Below are 19,389 nucleotides of genomic sequence, written 5' to 3'. Positions count from 1 at the left end.
CTTAAGGCTGTGCAGACAATGGATCAGTCTGCTCCAAGAACAGGGAGGGGGACACAGATCATCATCCAAGGCCTCCCTTTCAGAGCACTGGAGGCACTCCAGACACCTGCAGCCAAGAGTTACAGGGCATTACTAGGTCCATGGCCATAGTGCAGGCCGCCGCGTCCACAGTATCCAGAACCACCTGGAGGGCCACTCGGGATATTGCCTTGCCCTCTTCTAAGAGGGACTTGAATTCGGGGCAGGAGACTTGTGGGACCAGCTTGATGAATTTGTTCATTGCAGCCCAGGTGGTGTAAGCATAGCAAAATCAGCAGTACCTGCTGATTCGCTATGCGGGGCTGAAGGCCCCCAGAGGCATATGCCTTTCTGCCCAGCAGATTGGCCTTCTTAGCATCCCTGCTCTTGGGCATTGTGCCCGGCTGTCCCTGCCTCTCCCATTGGTTAGCTACCTCAACCACTATGGATCCCAGAGTGGGATAGGGAATGAGCATCTCATTTTCTTTCTTGCAGGACAGAATAACAGCGCTTAGCCTTCTTATCGTTAGGTGGAATGGACACCGGGGTCTGCCACGGTGTCTTAGTGATTTTTGTCACGTTTTGTTCACTGGTAGGGCCACCTTGGTGGGCCCTATCGGCCTGTAGGATGTCAATCGCATCCAAGTCATCTAACATCTTTTTGGCCTGTACCTGTAGACTCTGTGCCAGGCAACGGAGAAGGTCCTGGTGCAACCCTGAGGGCATAGATGGCAGCACCCCTTCAAGATCCTCATCAGGGGATGAAAAAGACAATCTCTCGAGGCCTGCCACCTCTGCATTCCGGGCCTGTGAGGAGGCTTGGGAGGCCACTGATGATGCCAAACATGTGGGACTGTGATGAGGATGACCCCCCTTCCAACTGAGAGAATGGGCAAAGGCTGGCCCAAGGGCAGGGACTGACCTGATGTATGGGAGCGGGTCAGTGGGGTTGCCAGTGGAAGGGCCCTAGGCCCAGAAAAGGACCACTGACTAGGAGCCTGCCACTGAGGTGGCCAGGACTGCTGCACTGGTTGCACTGGGGTTGGCTGTGGGGACCAGAACTGTTGCTGGCGCCCAGACCTATGTGCTATGGTGCCAGGAGTAGGGCTTGTGCCTTAACCTCAATCTGGAGCCCCGTGACAATAAAGCTGATTTTGCCTCTGAATCAGCTGAGTATTCGGAGGTCGACCAGGGTGGTGCCATAGTTGTTGCAGACAGTGACCTATGCCCAGGGGCGTGTTGAGCCATAAACTCTGGCTTCCCTCAGTTCCAGGGAGAAGTGCTGGTCCACTTGGCCAAGACAGGATGCGGACGCTGCTGGTTCAGGAGCTGGTGCCACACAGGTGTCCTAGCTTGGTTCTGGTGGTACACAGCAGCAGGTGCCAGTGTTAGGAACAGTGTCAGTGCTGAGGTCAATAGCACCAACGTGGTGCGGTGGCGAACCTCACATCCAGAGAGATTGACAGCGGAGCCATGGATGTGGCCCGGTGCCCTCCGAGCTTGACACTCTTTAGATGGGCCTGGTGAGATAGGGGACAAGGTAAGTTCGATGAGGTCCCTCACTGCCTCAAAAGCATCTGGGGTCGAGGGCTCTGGAAGGTCCTGCACTGGGCTCAAGTTCTGACATGGGCTGGAAAGGTGCCAACCTGACCTTGATGGTTGGGGTGCCAGTCCCATGTTCCCTACCTGAAGGCACACTGACAGCACATTCCTTGCTCAGGAGACCTGCCTGAGCTAGGTCTGTTTCTTCTGTGGCACTGGAGACCGAGAACAGTGCCAAGGCCTACACGGTGCTGAGAGGTGTGCGAGCAGCTTGATGCCTCCCGCACCGAAGCCAGTGCACTGCAGGTTCTTGGTGCCGGGTCCGATGCCAGTGCCAGGCGAAGAGCCACTTCTGTGAGTATGATCTTCAGGCAGGACTCTTGTTCTCACTTGGAGGCCTGCAAGATCTGTAAGGCTTTCAAGCCACAGACCAACAGATAAGCTTACCCAGGCACTTAAGGCAGGTTTTGTAGGGGTCTCCACAGGGCATAGGCTACTGGCACTTAATGAAGGGCTTGAACCCTTGGGGCCCAGGCGTGCCCTGTAGCATGCCCAGAGACAGAATGATCTCCCTCTGTGCTAAGTAAACTACTAACACTTAACAGCTAAAAACAACAAATGGTCTGGTAGCACTTTATAGACCCATGGCCACCAACAGGTCGATCGCGAGGCATCCTGTTCACCCCGCCCCCATTTCCCTCTCACCCCCAAGAAGCCTCATTACCTACCTCAAGTGAAAATGGAGGTAGTCGGCTTCCCAGGGATGGACAGAAGTCCTGCAGCTTAGCGCCACTTCCAGCGATTCCAGAAGTGCGCTAGCTGCTCTGCCGGGTGTACTGCAGGAGGGAGCATTGGCTCCCTGCACCGCACAGGAGGGGTGAGTCAGCCCCGGGGGAGGCACGCGCGAGGTTTCCCAGCACGCGCGGAGGGGTCGGTCCCGGGGCAGGCGCACACGGGGCTTCCCTGCGCCAGGGGGGTTGGCACTGGGGTAGGTGCGCGTGGGGCTTCCCTGGTGGGTGGGTGGGGGTGTGTGTGTGTGTGTGTGTGTGTGTGTGTGTGTGTGTGTGTGTGTGTGTGTGTGTGTGTGTGTGTGTGTGTGTGTGAGTGAGAGCGCGCGCGCACCCCCATGAATGAAGCTTCCCTGCCCCGGGGGGGGGGGGGAGGGGAGGGATCGGCCCCAGGGCAGGCGCATGCTGGTTTCCCTCGGGAGGGGGGAGAGGGAGGGGAAATCCTGGGAGGAGGCAGATGCAGGGGACTCTCTGCCTCCACTGGCACCCCACTCCCCAGAGCCCACTCTCCAGCCACAGAATTCTGTCCCCACTCTCCTGTCCCCAGCCACAGAACCTTGTCCCTATTCCCGTCCCCACTCCCTGAACTCTGAGCCCACTGGCACCCTGTCCCCAGCTGCAGAAACCTGTCCCCTCTGGCACTCTGTCCCCTGCTGCAGAACCCTGTCTTCTGCCCTCCCAACACCCTGTTCCCTCTCTCCTGCTCCCAGCTGCAGAACTCTGTCCCCACAAAATGTATAATTATAAATGCTTAAATATCATGAATAAAAAACAGACCATTTATTTCATAACTATAAACACGTGATTTTAATTTTATATATCACAATTTAAAAATAAACTGTTTATCAGAGTGTGTAAGTAAGGGCTAGGGATAGCAAGTGATGGACAGGAGAAGAACAGAGAAGACAGGGCTTCAAGGAAAGGGCGGGGCGGTAGATCTTCACCTGTTCTGAGATTTAAAGAGTGATCTTGGGTGTAAAAAGGTTGGAGACCACTGTTATAGACTAACAAAACATGAAGATGAAGCTACTTAAGCTATTTACAACAGAGATAACACTAACAAACAACAGAATTACAAATGAGTGAGAACTGCTAGAAGCACTTGCTAAGCAAGAGCAGAGCAGGTTCCAATGACCTTCAGGAGCAAAAAGAAGGAACTGAGGGGGGTGGAAGGCCAGCAGGGGTATATACTAGCCAATAAAGGAGCGCCACTCCAAGGGGCTCCCCTGCTGGCCCAACAGGTACTGCTAAGGGAAAAAACTTCCAATGACGCACGCACGCGTTGTATGCGCACCTACATGGAATGGACATGCGCAATCACTCGAAGAAGAATTAATGAAATCATGATAACGTTTTCATTTCTAAACTTCAACAACAAATGATCTGGTAGCACTTTATAGACTAACAAAACATGTAGATGGTATCATGAACTTTCATGGACACAGCCCACTTTCATTTATGTTATTGCAATTGTTTTTATAAAACCTATTAACTTTAACAAATGCCTCCTGTTTTCAAAATATTACCTAAAGTATCAATGCTATTACTCATTCAGTTAAGGCCACTATGGGGAATATAGTAAGACAGTTGTGGCACTGTAAATGTGCCAGTATAATCCTGAATTGTAGAGGAAGCGTACAGTGAGGGAAAAGTTTTTCCAGTTCCTGTCAGAACACTACTTCCTAAGCAATGCTAGCTATGTATCGGAAGCATTTGTCTGTCAATCCAGCTAGTTCTAGACCAGAGGTAAGGTCAGTATGGCTATATAGAGCTGAGAGGGTATGAATTTTTCCACATGCCTGAGCTTAAGATAGGACAAAGGCATTACATACTCAGGATAAACTCCCTTCTGTGGCTTGGAGGACCACTGAAGATTTTACATTCCTCAATTAAGGAAAAAAGAGGGAAAATATTTAACTACTTTTAAGGCTTTTCATATACATGACTAAAAAAAAAAAATAAAAATAAAAAAAGTGTGTCCATTAAAAAAAATAAAATTAAAAAAAAAACAAAAAAAAAAACCAACCCATGATTATCTAATGTAGGCTGGAGGCCAGACTTGCTATTAATTTAAGAAAGAGGCATTTCTGTAGCCAGAGTAAAAATTGTATCATTGGTTGGGAAACATCAAATCACACATGGCCTATGCTAGGAAACACTGAGGAAAGGTGGAGTGTCCAAAAGCCAAACTAGCTGTACATCACAGGGACAGCTTTCAGGTTTCTTTGTAAAAGGAGAAGTCACAGGTCTGGGTCAAATTTTTCCCTTCTTTCAAAGGAAAAACAAACAAACATTGTAAGCTTCAGAATAAAAGCAGGTAAAATGTATTAAAAAAAGTTACAGAACAGCTAAGTATACGTCTAAACTACTTCCCCCCTCCCCCCAAAAAGCGATCTTTCAAAAGTGAAAGTAATGTGGATGGGTTTTTTGTTGCTTCCCCCCCACCCCAGGGAAAAACACCGTGTAACCTCTTTAAGGAAGAGCGTTTTTTTTTTTCTCCGAAAAAGGGGTTTTTTTCTCCGGGGGGGAGAGGGGGAAAGCTATTAGTAGTCCTGTGGCACCTTAGAGACTTTTGTTAGAGAAAAGAAACTGCCCCCCCCAGTAAAAAAGTTTGGCCAGGCCGCTCTTGCTATAGTGGGCTGCAGTACTCCTTGGGAGAAACCGGCCGCACCCTTCCTGCATACCATTGCCTTTAGAAAAAGGGAAGGTGTGAAAAGGGGAAAATAGCCTAACTCTCCCACCCATCACCTTGGCATGAGAACTGCGGGGCTTACCTGGTCGCATGAAACCTGCACAGTTTCGGTCCAACCCCTGGGACACAGACCCCTCCACTTGGTGACCACTGGGCCATATATGGTAATATGCAAGCACGGGAAAGCGATGTGCAGATTTGGGGATAAATATCCATCGCACAGTTCGCTCTAGGAGGTCTTCGCAACACACGTACCACTGTGCGTGTGCCTTCTTGTATACTTCAAAGCACTGCCGGCCTGATCAACCGACCAGCCACCTCCCCCGACTCTCGAGCGTAACCAAGGCCTTTGCAACCGAACCGATATCTGTGAAATGTTCTGTGTGCTGTGTAAATTGGTATGTAGGATTTGATTTTTTCTTGATGTATAAGCTTAGCGTTGTAGTTGTTTTGGGTAGTACATAGAGTTTGTAGTTATCACTGTTATTTAATTAGTGTAGCTAGATATTTTTAGACTAGAGACTATTTCCCTTGCCATTCCCATCCTTATATCTGACACGTTTAACTAGAAATCATAGACTATAATAAATACTGTAAATTCATTATTAACATGGTCTATTAAAAATCTTAGAATTCACCACTGTCATAAATAAATATTTTTATTTGATAAAATGGTCCACCTGGTTCTGTCCTTCCCCCCTTGGGTATGCATCATCGGACCTGTGATTCTCGCGACAACTTTCAAAAAAATTATATAGTATCCGGTCGGCAAAACCATAAAAGCTCACGATACTATATATTTGTTAGTCTAAGGTGCCACAGGACTACTTTTTAAAAATTTATTCTAACACGATTAAAGAGCATAGATATTTTTCACACACTAAGGAATAGGATTAAAAAAAATACAAACATCTCCAAAATTCACAATTGTGGACAAGAGAATCAGTCTATGAAAAAAAAAAAAAAAAAAAAAAAAAAAAAAGAGATTTTGACTAGAATAGTTACAGTAAACACTAGTTTCCAATCCAGTTGTTTTTGGGCCCCAATGCAAGTCAGCCTGTAAAATATTAAAATCAGCTTGTGAAATAAAAAAAAAAGAAAGCACTGGAAACCATTGAGAAGGAGGTTTTCAGTGTCTTCATAAAATGTACAAAGAGAGATCAGGCATCATTTATTTGCCCATTATTAATTCTAGTGCTTTTCTTAAAATAAAAGAAAGGCAACTATTTCTGACAACTAGGATATTTACCTTTCTGAATACTGATTAGTGCCTGTAGGAGTTAGAAATGAAATCGTGTTTCTTTACAAGTAAAAACTAAAAAGAGGATTTGAAATAAATAGCCTCTTTGGTATGTGAACAATGGTTGCCAAAAAAAAGTGGATCCTACTGCTCTATTTTAACAGACCAATCATAAAATACCCAAGATGCAAGTGGTCAATCCACATGCTGAAACACAGTATTACTAGTTAAATTCGTATGTATCATAACTGAACAAGTCAAAGATGCCAATTTCCTATGCTGCCCACCACATTGCATGTCTTTGTCAGATTCTGACTCAGTCTATCATCACTGCCACTCTTCCAAAGATTTCAAGCAAAGTAGCAAATCTTTGTGATAGTGTGGTACATTTTCCCTTTATTCTTAAAGAATGAAAATTTAGCTTCTTGCAACCAATCCATTAATGTGTTTAAAGATACAAAGATGAGCTTTCATATATTTGTCATCTTCAAGACTATTACAAAGCAAGGTGTTTCATGTGTACTAGAAAATACTTTGATGATTTCATTCAATAAGAAACCAAAAACCTTTTATTTAAAGTAAAATTCACATTATGCCTGTTAACTCTAACCTACAAGATTCTGGCAATATTCCAGGAGATAACCGAAATCTGCAAAACAGACTTTGTACTGAAATCAGTGCTTTATTTATCCAGCTTAAAGAGTGACTGAGCCAAGTTGTCAATTTTCTAGAGCATGTTTAAGGCAAGACTTCAGAAATGATTTATTTTCAGAATCTCAAGTTCAAATGGACAGAATTATACTGAGATCTGTTTATGGGACAGTAAAGGATTCTGGAATTTTTGAAGAATTGAAAAGGTCTACACATATTTTTTAAACCCACAAGTCTGCAGAGAAAAAAACAACAACAAATATTTCATTAAAAATTAATGTTTCATTTGTAATTATCTTCAGAATGCAACTTGATTAAATGTTGTCTTAAAATAGACAACAGCATTAGGGACAAGAAACCAATTGAAATACACTGACACAGACCTCTCACCTTCAAAGTTACCATCTTCTCACACATACATCAGTCTGTGTCATTTATTGCCCAACTGAATGAAGTGCCTACTTTTATTTCCACCTCTTCAGAGCTGAGGAACACTGCTTACACTAAAATAAGAAATCCACAGCAGCAAGTCTCAGAGCTGGAGTCAACTGATCATGCACTCTATATTGAGTGCAGATGAAGGGGTTCAGGCTGAAGCCTGGGCTCTGAGAGATACCCACCGTTGATGGTTTTCAGAGGCTATGCTCCAGCCCAAACCTGAACATCGATACTATTTTTGGCTTCATTGCACAAGTTGAGTCAGTTGATGTATGGACTCATGGCATGTTTACACTACAATTTTAAGTCAACCTAACTTTGGTTGACTTATAGCCACCACAGTAATTATCAGCAGTGGCTAATACCCACACCAATTCTCCTTCTGTCAGTACTGCACATCCTCACTAGCACTACTTCCAATAACTGAAGAGGAACAGGACAAAATTAAAACACAACCAATAGTCTAGTAGCACTTTAAAGACTAACAAAACATGTAGATGGTGGGATGAGCTTTCGTGGGCACAACCCACTTCTTCAGATGGTACCATCTACATGTTTTGTTAGTCTTTGACTAGCTACCCCTCTGAAGTTTTTGAAGAACAATAGGGCTACGTCTACACTGCCCCCTTCTCTGGAAGAGGCATGCTAATTTAGAACTTTGGAATAGGGAAATCCGCGGGGGATTTAAATATCCCCCGCGGGATTTAAATAAACATGGCCGCCGCTTTTTTTCCGGCTTAGGGAAAAGCCGGAAAAAAAGCGTCTAGACTGGCGCGATCCTCCGGAATAAAGCCCTTTTCCGGAAGATCTCTTATTCCTACTTGCAAATAGGAATAAGAGATCCTCCGGAAAAGGGCTTTATTCCGGAGGATCGCGCCAGTCTAGACGCTTTTTTCCGGCTTTTCCCCAAGCCGGAAAAAAAGCGGCGGCCATGTTTATTTAAATCCCGCGGGGGATATTTAAATCCCCCGCGGATTTCCCTATTCCAAAGTTCTAAATTAGCATGCCTCTTCCGGAGAAGGGGCCCGTGTAGATGTAGCCTAGGGGTATGTGGGGAAAAGGCGTGCCTGAGAGTCAAGGCTTTCAGTGCCATGCAGCTCCCCACTGGAAGCCCAGCTACCTGCAGGGCTTCTCACCTTCCTGTTTCCAGCAGGGGAAAGCTGCCTGGGGAATGTCCCCTCTGTTATGGAGATCTGCGCCCAAAGTCCTGTTGGCCACCATCCTCCTCAGGATGGAAGGGTTTGACAGCCAACTTCTGAGCAGGGAACCTCAGGGAAGTGAGGCTCCCTGCTGGGAGCAGAGATATGGGACCCTGGGGGACAGTAAGGTTCCCAGGGGGAAAGCACAGAGAGAAACCCAAGCCAAGAGCATGGGTGGCAGCCCAGCTTGGAATACAGACTTCGTACAGTAAAACTCCAATTGTCCAGCATCCAGTGGTCCAGCACTCCTGATAGTCCGGCACCAACTGGAACCCGGAAGTGCTCCAGCCAGCTGGACAATTGGAGCTGCTGTAAGCTCCATGGGCGATCATGGCTGGTAAAGGGAAGGGGATTATACCCCTGTGACGGATCTTCCGGGACCTGCACAGCGTCCGGCCGGGGGGGTGGGCGGGGAATGGCACAGCGAGGGGTGTACCCTCCACTGTTTTGCAGGTAGGCGGGGGAAGCCCCACACCAGCACGAGTTTCCGGGAGGGGAGCGGGCTCCCCAACCCCCAGACTGCAGTAGTTATTGCTGAGCAGGGAGGTGAGGAGTGGCGGCACTGCAGGACCAACTTGGCAGCACCCCACCTGCTCTGCTCCGCCGCTTGTCCGCCGCTCGTCAGTTTCAGCAGCGGCAGATTTGGGGAAGTAGAGTGGAGCAGCTGGGGTGCTGCCGGGTTGGTCCCGCAGCACCGCCCTTCACCTCCCTGTTCAGTGCCCGGCAGCACCCCATCTGCTCTGCTTCTCCGATTCCCCAAGTCCACCGCTAGTCAGTTTCAGCAGCAGCAGTGGCGGACTTGGGGAAGCGGTGGGGTGAAGCAGAGCAGCTGGGGTGCTGCTGGGCACCGAACAGGGGGTGAAGAGCGGCGCTGCGGGACCAACGCGGCAGCACCCCCGCTGCTCTGCTCCACTGCTTCCCCAAATCTGCTGCTGCCACTGCTGAAACTGATGAGCGGCAGACAAGTGGTGGAGCAGAGCAGGTGGGGTGCTGCCAGGTTGGTCCCGCAGTGCCTCCCCTCACCCCCCTCCTCGGCGATAACTACTGCAGTCTGGGGGGTGGGGAGTCCACTCCTCTCCTGGAAACTCTTGGCGGTGGTGTGGGGCTTCCCCCGCCTTCCTGCAAAACAGCAGAGGGTTCACCCCGCGCTGCGCCGTTCCCTGCCCACAAGCCTGCAAAGTGATCAGTGGTAAATAGGCCAATGGTGGGATAATAAGGAGTTACTATAGAGAACTTTTCCTGAGTTTCTGGCTGGTGAGTCTTGCCCACATGCTCAGGGTTCAGCTGATCGCCATATTTGGGGCCAGGACGGAATTTTCCTCCAGGGTAGATTGGCAGAGGCCCTGGAGGTTTTTCGCCTTCCTCTGTAGCATGGAGCACAGATCACTTGCTGGAGGATTCTCTGTATCTTGGGGTCTTTAAACCCCAAGGCTTCAATATCAGAGATATAGGTGAGGGGATTATTCTAGGAGTGGGTGGGTGAGATTATGTGGCCTGCATTGTGCAGCGGGTCAGACTAGATGATCACGGTGGTCTCGTCTGACCTTAAAATCTGAGTCTAGGATGGCATGGCCTCAAGCCCCCCGCAATCTCCCTGGCCCTCACTGGGAGCAGCCCCAAGGATCCCAAGACCCACCCAAAGGGACCAAGAGGCAGGCACCCTCCAGGTCCAGCCCAGAGATCCTGTCCCTCCCTAGAGCTGTGGGGTGAGAATGAGACCTTGCAGGATCGCCAGGCCAAGCGTCACAATGAGGACATTTATGGTTGGATTGCTGAGTCCCTAGCAGAGCACGGACACCCACCCTGGTCCTTGGAACAGGTCTAGAGTAAAGTCAAACAGCTCCACCAGGGATGTGTGTATGCCAGAGAGTGCAGCTCGCATTCAGAGGCAGGACCCCACACCTGCCCCTATTACCAGGATTTGCACCAAATCCTGGGGTGTGGGGAAACATCTTCCCCACCCATCCTCATGGACTTGAGCCTGGAGACCCCGCTGTCAGGTCTCCAGTTTGTTGGGGAAAGTCAACCAGGTTTTTGTAAAGGGAAATCATGCCTTACTAGAGTTCTTTGAGGAGTTCAAGAAATACATGGACAAGGGCAATCCAGTAGTTATAGTGTACTTAGATTTCCAGAAAACCTTTGACAAGGTCCCTCACCAAAAGCTCTTCTTAAATAAAGTAAATCATCATGGGATAAAAGGGAAGGTCCCCTCATGGACTGATAACCTGTTAAAAAAAATAAAGGGTAGGAATAAATGGTAAGTTTTCAGAATGGAGAGAGGTAAGTACAGGCAGTCCCCGACTTACGCGGATCCGACTTACGTCGGATCCGCACTTACGAACGGCGCTTTCTCGTCCCGGAGGTCGAGGTAGCGGATTGCTACCTGCGAGCTCCAGGGGGGAAAGCCCCGTTCGTAAGCTGCTCGGGTGCCCCTGGTCTGCTGGAGACCGTCTCCAGCAGACCAGGGGCACCGGGCGGGTTCCCGCGCTTCTGAGGCTTGGCCAGAGCAAAGCCTCAGAAGCGCGCGGAACCGCCGCTGCTGCCGCTTGAGTCCCGGTGCCTGTGGTCTGCTGGGGACCGTCCCCAGCAGACCACAGGCACCGGGACTCAAGCCGCAGCCGCGGGGGGGTCCCGCGCCTCTGAGACTTTGCCAGAGCAAAGCCTCAGAGGCGCGGCACCCCGCTGCCGCTGCGGCTCTGCTCCCGGTGTCCCTGGTCTGCTGGGGGGGGGGGGGGGGGGGGGCTAGTGTGCGCCCCCCTCCCCCCCCCCCAGCAGACCAGGCTTTTTTTTTGGACCCTGGGGCAGAGCAGCTGAGGCGCTGTCGATTGGTCCTGCAGCGCCCGCTCTGGGCACTACTGGACCAACCCGGCAGCACCCCAGCTGCTCTGCCCCAGGTCCTGATTCAGCCGCTGCTGGTCAGTTTCAGCAGTGGCTGAATCAGGACGCCTGGGGCAGAGCAGCTGGGGTGCTGCTGGGTTGGTCCAGTAGCGCCGAGAGCGGTGCTACTGGAGCAACCCAGCAGCACCCCAGCTGCTCTGCCCCAGGCGTCCCCAAGTCAGCCGCTGCTGAAACTGACCAGCGCTGACTACAGGAAGCCCGAGGCAGAGTTGCTCTGCCCCAGGCTTCCTGGAATCAGCGCTGATCAGTTTCAGCAGCAGCTGACTTGGGGACGCCTGGGGTTCTTAAGTTGAATATGTATGTAAGTCAGAACTGGCGGTCAGTTTCAGCAGCGGCTGAATCTGGACGCCAGTTCCGACTTACATACAGATTCAACTTAAGAACAAACCTACAGTCCCTATCTTGTACGTAACCCGGGGACTGCCTGTAGTGATGTCCCCCAAGAGTCTGTACTGGGATCAAACCTATTCAGCCTATTTATAAATGATCTGGAGAAAGGGGTCAGTGAGATGGCAAAATTTGCAGATGATACTCAACTGCTCAAGATATTGAAGACCAAATCAGACTGAAGAGCTTCAAAAAGATTTCACCAAACTAAGGTTATGTCTACACTACCACTCCTAGTTCGAACTAGGGTGGTAATGTAGGCAACCGGAGTTGCAAATGAAGCCCGGGATTTGAATTTCCCGGGCTTCATTTGCATCTCGCCGGGCGCTGCCATTTTTAAATGTCTGCTAGTGCGGACTCCGTGCCGCGCGGCTACACGTGGCATGGACTAGGTAGTTCGGACTAGGCTTCCTATTCCGAACTACCGTTACTCCTCGTTTCACTAGCGGACATTTAAAAATGGCGGCGCCCGGCGAGATGCAAATGAAGCCCAGGAAATTCAAATCCTGGGCTTCATTTGCAACTCCGGTTGCCTACATTACCACCCTAGTTTGAACTAGGGTGGTAGTGTAGACATACCCTCAGTGATTGGGCAACAAAATGGCCAATGAAATTTAATGTTGATAAATACAAAGTAATGCACATTGGAAAAAAATAAACACAGCTATACAATATGATGGGGACTAAGAGAGATCTTGGAATCATTGTGAACAGTTCTCTGAAAACATCCACTCAACGTGCAGCAGTCAAAAAAGCAAACCAAATGTTAGAAATTAAATAGGGATATAGATTAAGACAGAAAACATCTTACTGCATCTATATAAAACCATGGTATACCCAATCTTGAATACTGGGTACAGCTGTAGTTGCCTCACCTCAAAAAAGATAATGGCATTGGAAAAATATTCAGGGCAACAAAAATGATTGGGGATTTGGAATGGATGCCATATGAAGAGAGATTAAAAAGACTGAAACTTTTCAGTTTAGAAAAAGAGGCGACTAAGGGGTGATATAATAGAAGTCTATAAAATGATGTGTGGGAAAAGTGAATAAAGAAAACCTATTTACTTGTTCCCATAACATAAGAACTAGGAGTCACCAAATGAAATAGGTAGCAGGTTTAAAAACAAACAAAAAGGAAGTTTTTCTTCACAGTGCACGGTTGACCTGTGAAACTCCTTGCCAGAGAATGTTGTGAAGACCATGATTTGAACAGGGTTCAAGAAAGAACTAGATACATTCATGGAAGTTAGGGCCATCAATGGCTATTAGCCAGGATGGGTAGGAATAGTGTCACAAGCCTCTGACAGAGGCTGGAAATGGGTGATGGGAGAGGGATTGCTTGATAATTCCCTGTTCTGTTCAATCTCTCTGGGGCATATGGTATTGGCCACTGTCAGAAGACAGGATACTGGGCTAGATGGACTTTTGGTCTGACCAGGTATGGCTGTTCTTATGTTCCCCATGAGCACTCGATCCACCTTCCCTCCTAACTGCTGCACGCCTGCCTCTGACAGCGAGACAACAACATGAGGGGGGTGGGGCAGGTGGGAGCCAACACACGAGGAGCCAGCTTTCAAACCATGCCTTGCTGCCTTTTACAGAGGCAGGAGAAAAGGCAGGAGCCACCCCTCCTGCCTCTCTATCAGAGGCAGCGGGGGGAGGGGTAAGGGAGACTGTTCCACAGCAGCAGCCCCTGTCTGTGGGAGTCCGAGCTCCTAGTGGACAGACTGCTCCACATCCCACGGAGCAGCCTCTGCCCATGGCAAGCTCGGATCTCCCCCCGCCCCTCCATGGATAGGGGCTGCTGCCACCCCGCACTGGTGCTCTGTATCAGAGGCAATAGCACAAAGAGGCAGGTGGGCCATTCTCCGCAGGGACCAGTTCCCTGATACAGAGGCAGCAGCATGGGATGGCAGTGAGCTCCCTAGGAGTGGGGTCGGATTGCACTGGCTGCCAGTCCTTCCCCTGGGGACTAGCGAATAGCTGTGTAACCATATAAAATTTTAGCAATTATATGACTATTCAATTATATGCTAACAGTCCTAAAAAAATACCTCTCACCCCAGGAAGTGGACAAATTTAAGTTCCTATGTAATACTAGACCAGGGGTGGGCAAAAGGGCCTCCACAGGCTGGATCCAATCCACCAAGCAGGCTGATCTGGCCTGGGGATGCCCTGCTGCTTCCCTGCCCCCAGGCAAATCAGGCCTGGGGATGGGAAAGCGCATTAAGTCTCCTGCAGAATGGAGGGCAGGGAATGAGAGACTTCCCATGCTCCCCTCACCCCCAGAACCTGATTGACCTGGGGATAGAGAGGAGTGTGCGAAGTCTCCTCCCGCTGCGAAGGGTTTAGGCACCTTAGAGGGAACTTTCAACTGTTCGGAATAGCTGGCGGTTCCCTCTGGAGGAGGGAAGGGGCAAAGACTTCACACACTCCCTCCACCCCCAGGCCAATCAGGGTCTGTGGGCAGGGAAAAAGCATGGAAGTATCCTGGCCCTGCCCCTTCTGCCTGAGGCCCCGCCCCTTCTGGGACAGCCTAAGGCCACTTCAAAAATTTCTGAAGTGCTCTCCTCATCTAAGATTATTGCCCATCTCAGTACTAGACCCAGAATTATACAGTTACTATTAGAGCAGAAGAGGGGATAGAATAAAAACAATGGTCTCTTCAAAAACCAGTTGTTTTCTATGCAATTGCATACACAGCAGTACCCATATCACTTCAAATGGCCATCATAAATGATGGACTTGTAGAACTGTAAAGAGCCACATGAACTCAGATGAAAGAGTATCAGACAGTTACACGTTTTGTACCATTAAGAACTGAATGGACACAAAAACCCACAAACACGTTTTTACTCTGATAGGTGGTCAGGGTTATCAATGATTTAATACAAATACTTTGTTCTTTTTAAAAGGTATTTTGGGATGGGATCTATAGTCAGTGCAGAATCCCAGAATTTTAGTATTTGTCACCCATACTTTTAGTTGGGCACCCAAAATGTTAACATTTTTGCTCCTGAAAAATATTTTGTAGCCGAGCTATTAACTACAGTGTAATTCTGCTAATATATATAGTCTTTGCAAACATGTTTGTTGTTAACCAATTATTCAAAAGTTATTTTTGGAAAGGAAGTCTTCCATTAGTCTGATGTCTAGGAGCTGGCTAATACAATAAAATTAAGATACTACCCTTTTACTCCTGAAATCTGGGCTCAAAAATTTACTTAGGAGTCACAAGTAAAATTATGTTTGGTCCCTTTCCAGTCCCCCATCATCACCTGCTCACAGAATTAGATCACTACACAAACAGAATTTGTGGCATTTCTCTAGAGGTCCAGAAGTAGAATACTCAGGATGAACTAGATCAGGACTGAAGTGCACTTTCAAAGGTATCCCAAAAATACATTGTGCTTACACACGATGACATATTCAAGTAAGTGTTATTTATTTCATTATCAGAGGATACACTAATCAAAATAGAAAAACAAATCAAATACTTCAGAATTTTGATCAGCAATACCCAATTTTCAAAACAGCTACAGCTGGTGCAAGGTAGTTTGTTGCATCTAAAACCAAACATCAATATTAAGATACTTTGAAGACTACCAGAAGCAACAGCAATATTTAGAATACAAAACAATGAACCTAATCAAAGGCCTAGAAGGGCTATGAGAATTAAAAAAACTGCACTCCCAGCGCACTATAAACACACACACACACAAAAAACCAACACACAATAACCCACACACCACATATTAACAGGCAGCAGTAAACAAGTATGTTTAGAAGTCTCTGATTAATGACCTATCATTCATATTAGCTTTTATGAAGCATAAAAGCTGAGAAAATTGTCAGGCTTCTCTTCATTATCTAAAACTGCACAATACTCATATATGTATGGATTAGGAACTACAAATGAATCTCTTATTGTCTCTGTCTTTGGCAAGAACTTGTTTACAAAAGTTTTTTTTTTAACATTTTAATGGAATCCTTTTGTATGTGTCTGCTAAAAAATTAGAAGAAAACTACATACAGTTAAGAAAATTCCATTGTTAACACCTTGTACAGGTCATAATGAACGTTTTTTTATCTAATTTACTCTGCTTAGTTTCCTCTCAAGTTTGGAGAACAAAACAAACAAGAACCACTCACACAGAACAGTCCATTTTTATTCAATTGCATTTCCATAAGCACACTGGTAAGCATCCTGCTGCAGCATGGAGAAATGTTAACAATTAAGAAGTGTTCTTAAGTCAAAAAACACATACAATTTTCTATTGGGTGTTTTAATTGATAAATGCTATTTTAATAAACAAAATTTGAACTTTAAAAATAAAATGAATATGACTATTCCTTACAATCCAAAGATTTAGCCACAAACCCACTGCTGGCACTAAACACAACTCTCCAGGCCACTGCACCTGAATGCACACGAAAGCTGCACTCATTTGGTGTGAGAGGGGAAAAGTGGTTTGTGTATTTAACTTCTAAAACAATACATCTCCGCACTAAAACTGCGGGGAGCCGAGAAAGGAGACACAGGAGAGCCTGTGCCATCCTGAAACGGAGAGGCTGGACGTACAGCTGCTTCACGTATTCTTCCCACCAGAAAGGCGCATGAAGCCGCTTGAGAAAGAACCAAAGCTGTACGTTCTCATAAACCCGAGAGGTCTCTTACTAACCCTTACTAACGTGGCTGACGAAAACGCGTTTGAAGGGTAACAAACAAACGAGGCTTCAGGAAGAAAATCCCAGCCCACGCTAAGGAGCCACAAACGCTCGAACTTGCTCCCCACAAACCCAACTACCGCAGAAGCTCGAGTGGCCTCCAAGAGCAGGGAGACCCGCCAGGAGGTGCGAGCGCGGAGTCAGGGTCCTGAGTCCGTCACGCCCAGGGCTGGCTGTCACACGCACGACCCCCGAGGCGGCCCCTCTGCCCACAGGGCGAGCGGATGGACGGCAGACGATGCTTCCGCCTCTCTCCGAGAGAAACCTCCGCAGCCAGGCAGCGATCGGGGTGACAGAGCCCGATACCTCCCGAGGACAAGGTGCATTTCTGGCCCCCACCAGGGGTGCAATGGCTGGGTCTCCCGCCCCTACACAACAGAGCCCTAAGCGGGGGGACGATGATGCCGAGAGCCCTCCCCACCACCTCGCTGACCAGGGCTGGCCGGGAAGCAGCACAGAGCCGGCTATGGTGTAGGAGCGCAGCCCCCTCAGCAGGGGAATCAGGACGCCCCGGACGAAGCGGGTCTCGCACCTACCGGCATCATCTCCGGAGCGCTTCCTGAGCCGCCTCTGCTCCCGGCCTCCTCAGCTGTCGCGCGGGCTGCTTCTCTCACCGGCCGGGGAAGGCGGAGACCAAGGCGGCGGCAGCGACACCAGACGCCTGTCGCCTCCTCACAGGCCTCCCCGGCCGCGGCTTGCCACAGCGAGGAGAGGAAGAGGCGGCGGTGGCCGGATTCCACAGCCCCTCACCTCAGCGCTTCCTGCTCCGCATTCTCCGCTCCGCCTGGCCAGGGGTTAACGACAGCACCGCCTCCCCATTGGCCGGGGCGAGACGCCTCGCGCGAGCACTCGTGGGGAGGGAGGGGGAAGGGGGCGCGCGCGCGCTACCCCTTTAGCCCACGTAATTCCAGCCCGCGCGCACGCTCCCTCGCTGGGTCAGTGTTGTCGTTACACGCCCTCTAGCGGGGCCCCGCCCCAGTGCAGCCCGGCTCTCCTCCCCCCTCCCATTTCGGCCCTTTCTGGTCAAGTGTCCTGCCCCTGCCCCTGTCTGCGCCTGCCTTGTGCAGGGCGCCCAGCCCTCAGTGTGATCCCCTGGGTGGCCTAGCTGCCTATCCCCGGCCCGCCGTCACCTTCCCTCGAGCTCCTGAGGCGCCCCCGCCTAATTCTGCTGATGCCGCACCCCTGGCCTGCTGCAGGGGCAAACCGGGCCCGTGGCCGCCTCGCTCCCATAGCCGCGCGCCTGGCCTGCGACTTCCATCTGCCGGGCGAAAGGCGGCAGTTCCCTCTACCCCCACCCCGGCTGTGTGCTGTGTTACTGTTGCTTCCCATCAGCGAACTGGGGCGCTAAGAGGCGCTCTGGGGCCGGGCTCTTGCCCCACGAGGGCGGTGGGGAAAAGGCCATTTGAAAGGGCCATTTGCCGCAGCGGAGCTGACAGCCGCCCCCTCCCATCCCCGACGTCACCCGCTGCTGGAATGTGGGGAATGCGGATTTGCAGAAGCAAAGTCCTCAGCGCGTCCCCGCCCCGCCTCCGTCTGCCCTGCACTCGAAGCAGGCTGCAGCGACCGCCGCAGCAAGTAGCCGAAGGGCCCTCACTGAAGGTGTAGCCCTGCCGATCGGCGCTCTCCGGAGGTGCAGGAGTGCGGCATGCAACGTGAAGCCTGAAGGACAAAAGCGTCCTACAGCAATAGAGCGGAAGTGTAAAATCACATTGAGGATGTTTAACAGTTGCGGGTGAAAGACGAAATAAAATAATACAATTCAGCATTATTTCTCGCACCCAGGGTGGGCATCCTACAAGATCCTAAAAACTATACTGCCATTGAAAAAATTGCTGCTGTCCCTCATACAATAAGACATAACAGTAAGGGAAGAGAAATTTAGCCAAGAACACCGATGTAATGATTCTGCGGTGATTCACGACTAGTTTCAAAGGCTTCTTTTGAAAAGACGTCATGTAGCTTTTTTAAATTGTTTTGTAGAATTGTAACAATAAGAATAATATAACAGCTTGGAAGCCCTGAATCTGTTCTGAGTCAAAGCAGCAAAATAAGTCTATTCCGTATTGTAGATACAAATATATGATAAGCCTTATCAATACTTTTCTTAGTCTAGAAAAAGATTAATTAGTCATACTGTTGAGTCTACTGTATGGATAAAAATATCTCTTTTGTTTGAACTGCTAATTTCTCTCCATTTCTTTCAACATATGCCATGTAAATTGTTTATCAGGACACTATAAACGTAATTGGAGATTTTTTTGTTTACCTTTTCAAAAGAGAGGACTGTTAAAAGGTAAGTTAAAGATTTTAGCGAAGAGCACCAGATGGAGATTTGTTGACTCTTATGTACCCCTGGAGCCCACAGTCCAACCAAATAGTATTCTGTTTTGTTTCCACATGTAGAAGAGAATGGGCTGCAAAATGTTCATGTAGTAACTTCATCTGCGTATTTAATAGTCCATACATTTCTTTTAATCTTTCAGCAGTGTGCATAGCCTTAAAAAGTCAGTTCATACATATAAAAATTGTACTATGTATATATGTGTCTCAATACATCTGTTGTTGTCAGCTCTGTTTTGACTGTGGTAATATGGCAGAGTTGCCACCTTTGAATAACGTTTTCCTGCAAGACAAACCTGTTAGCATCATAATGCAATGTTCTGCTAAACTAAAATTATTTTGCAACTACTATGTAAAGTGTTACCAGCTAGAAATACGATGTGGGATAGTGCCAGCCTTGTAAACAAATTCTACCTCCCACACAGGTTTAGAAATAGGAAAGACTAGGACACTGGGACATAAGAA

General features: G+C 48.7%; 1 protein-coding gene across 1 annotated transcript in view; it reads right to left on the bottom strand.

The window, feature by feature from the left end:
- PPP1R13B (protein phosphatase 1 regulatory subunit 13B) overlaps positions 1-18,145 on the bottom strand; it is a 159,181-nt gene extending 141,036 nt beyond the window's left edge. The window contains exon 1 of the mRNA XM_075926477.1: positions 17,121-18,145. Coding sequence (XP_075782592.1) covers positions 17,121-17,129 — 9 coding nt within the window. The 5' untranslated portion in view covers positions 17,130-18,145. The remainder of the gene's footprint in view (positions 1-17,120) is intronic.
- Between the last annotated feature and the right edge of the window lie 1,244 nt (positions 18,146-19,389).

Source organism: Pelodiscus sinensis, chromosome 4 (genome assembly GCF_049634645.1).
Source record: "Pelodiscus sinensis isolate JC-2024 chromosome 4, ASM4963464v1, whole genome shotgun sequence".
Lineage (NCBI taxonomy): Eukaryota > Metazoa > Chordata > Testudines > Trionychidae > Pelodiscus > Pelodiscus sinensis.
This window is presented reverse-complemented; position numbering and strand designations above follow the sequence as displayed.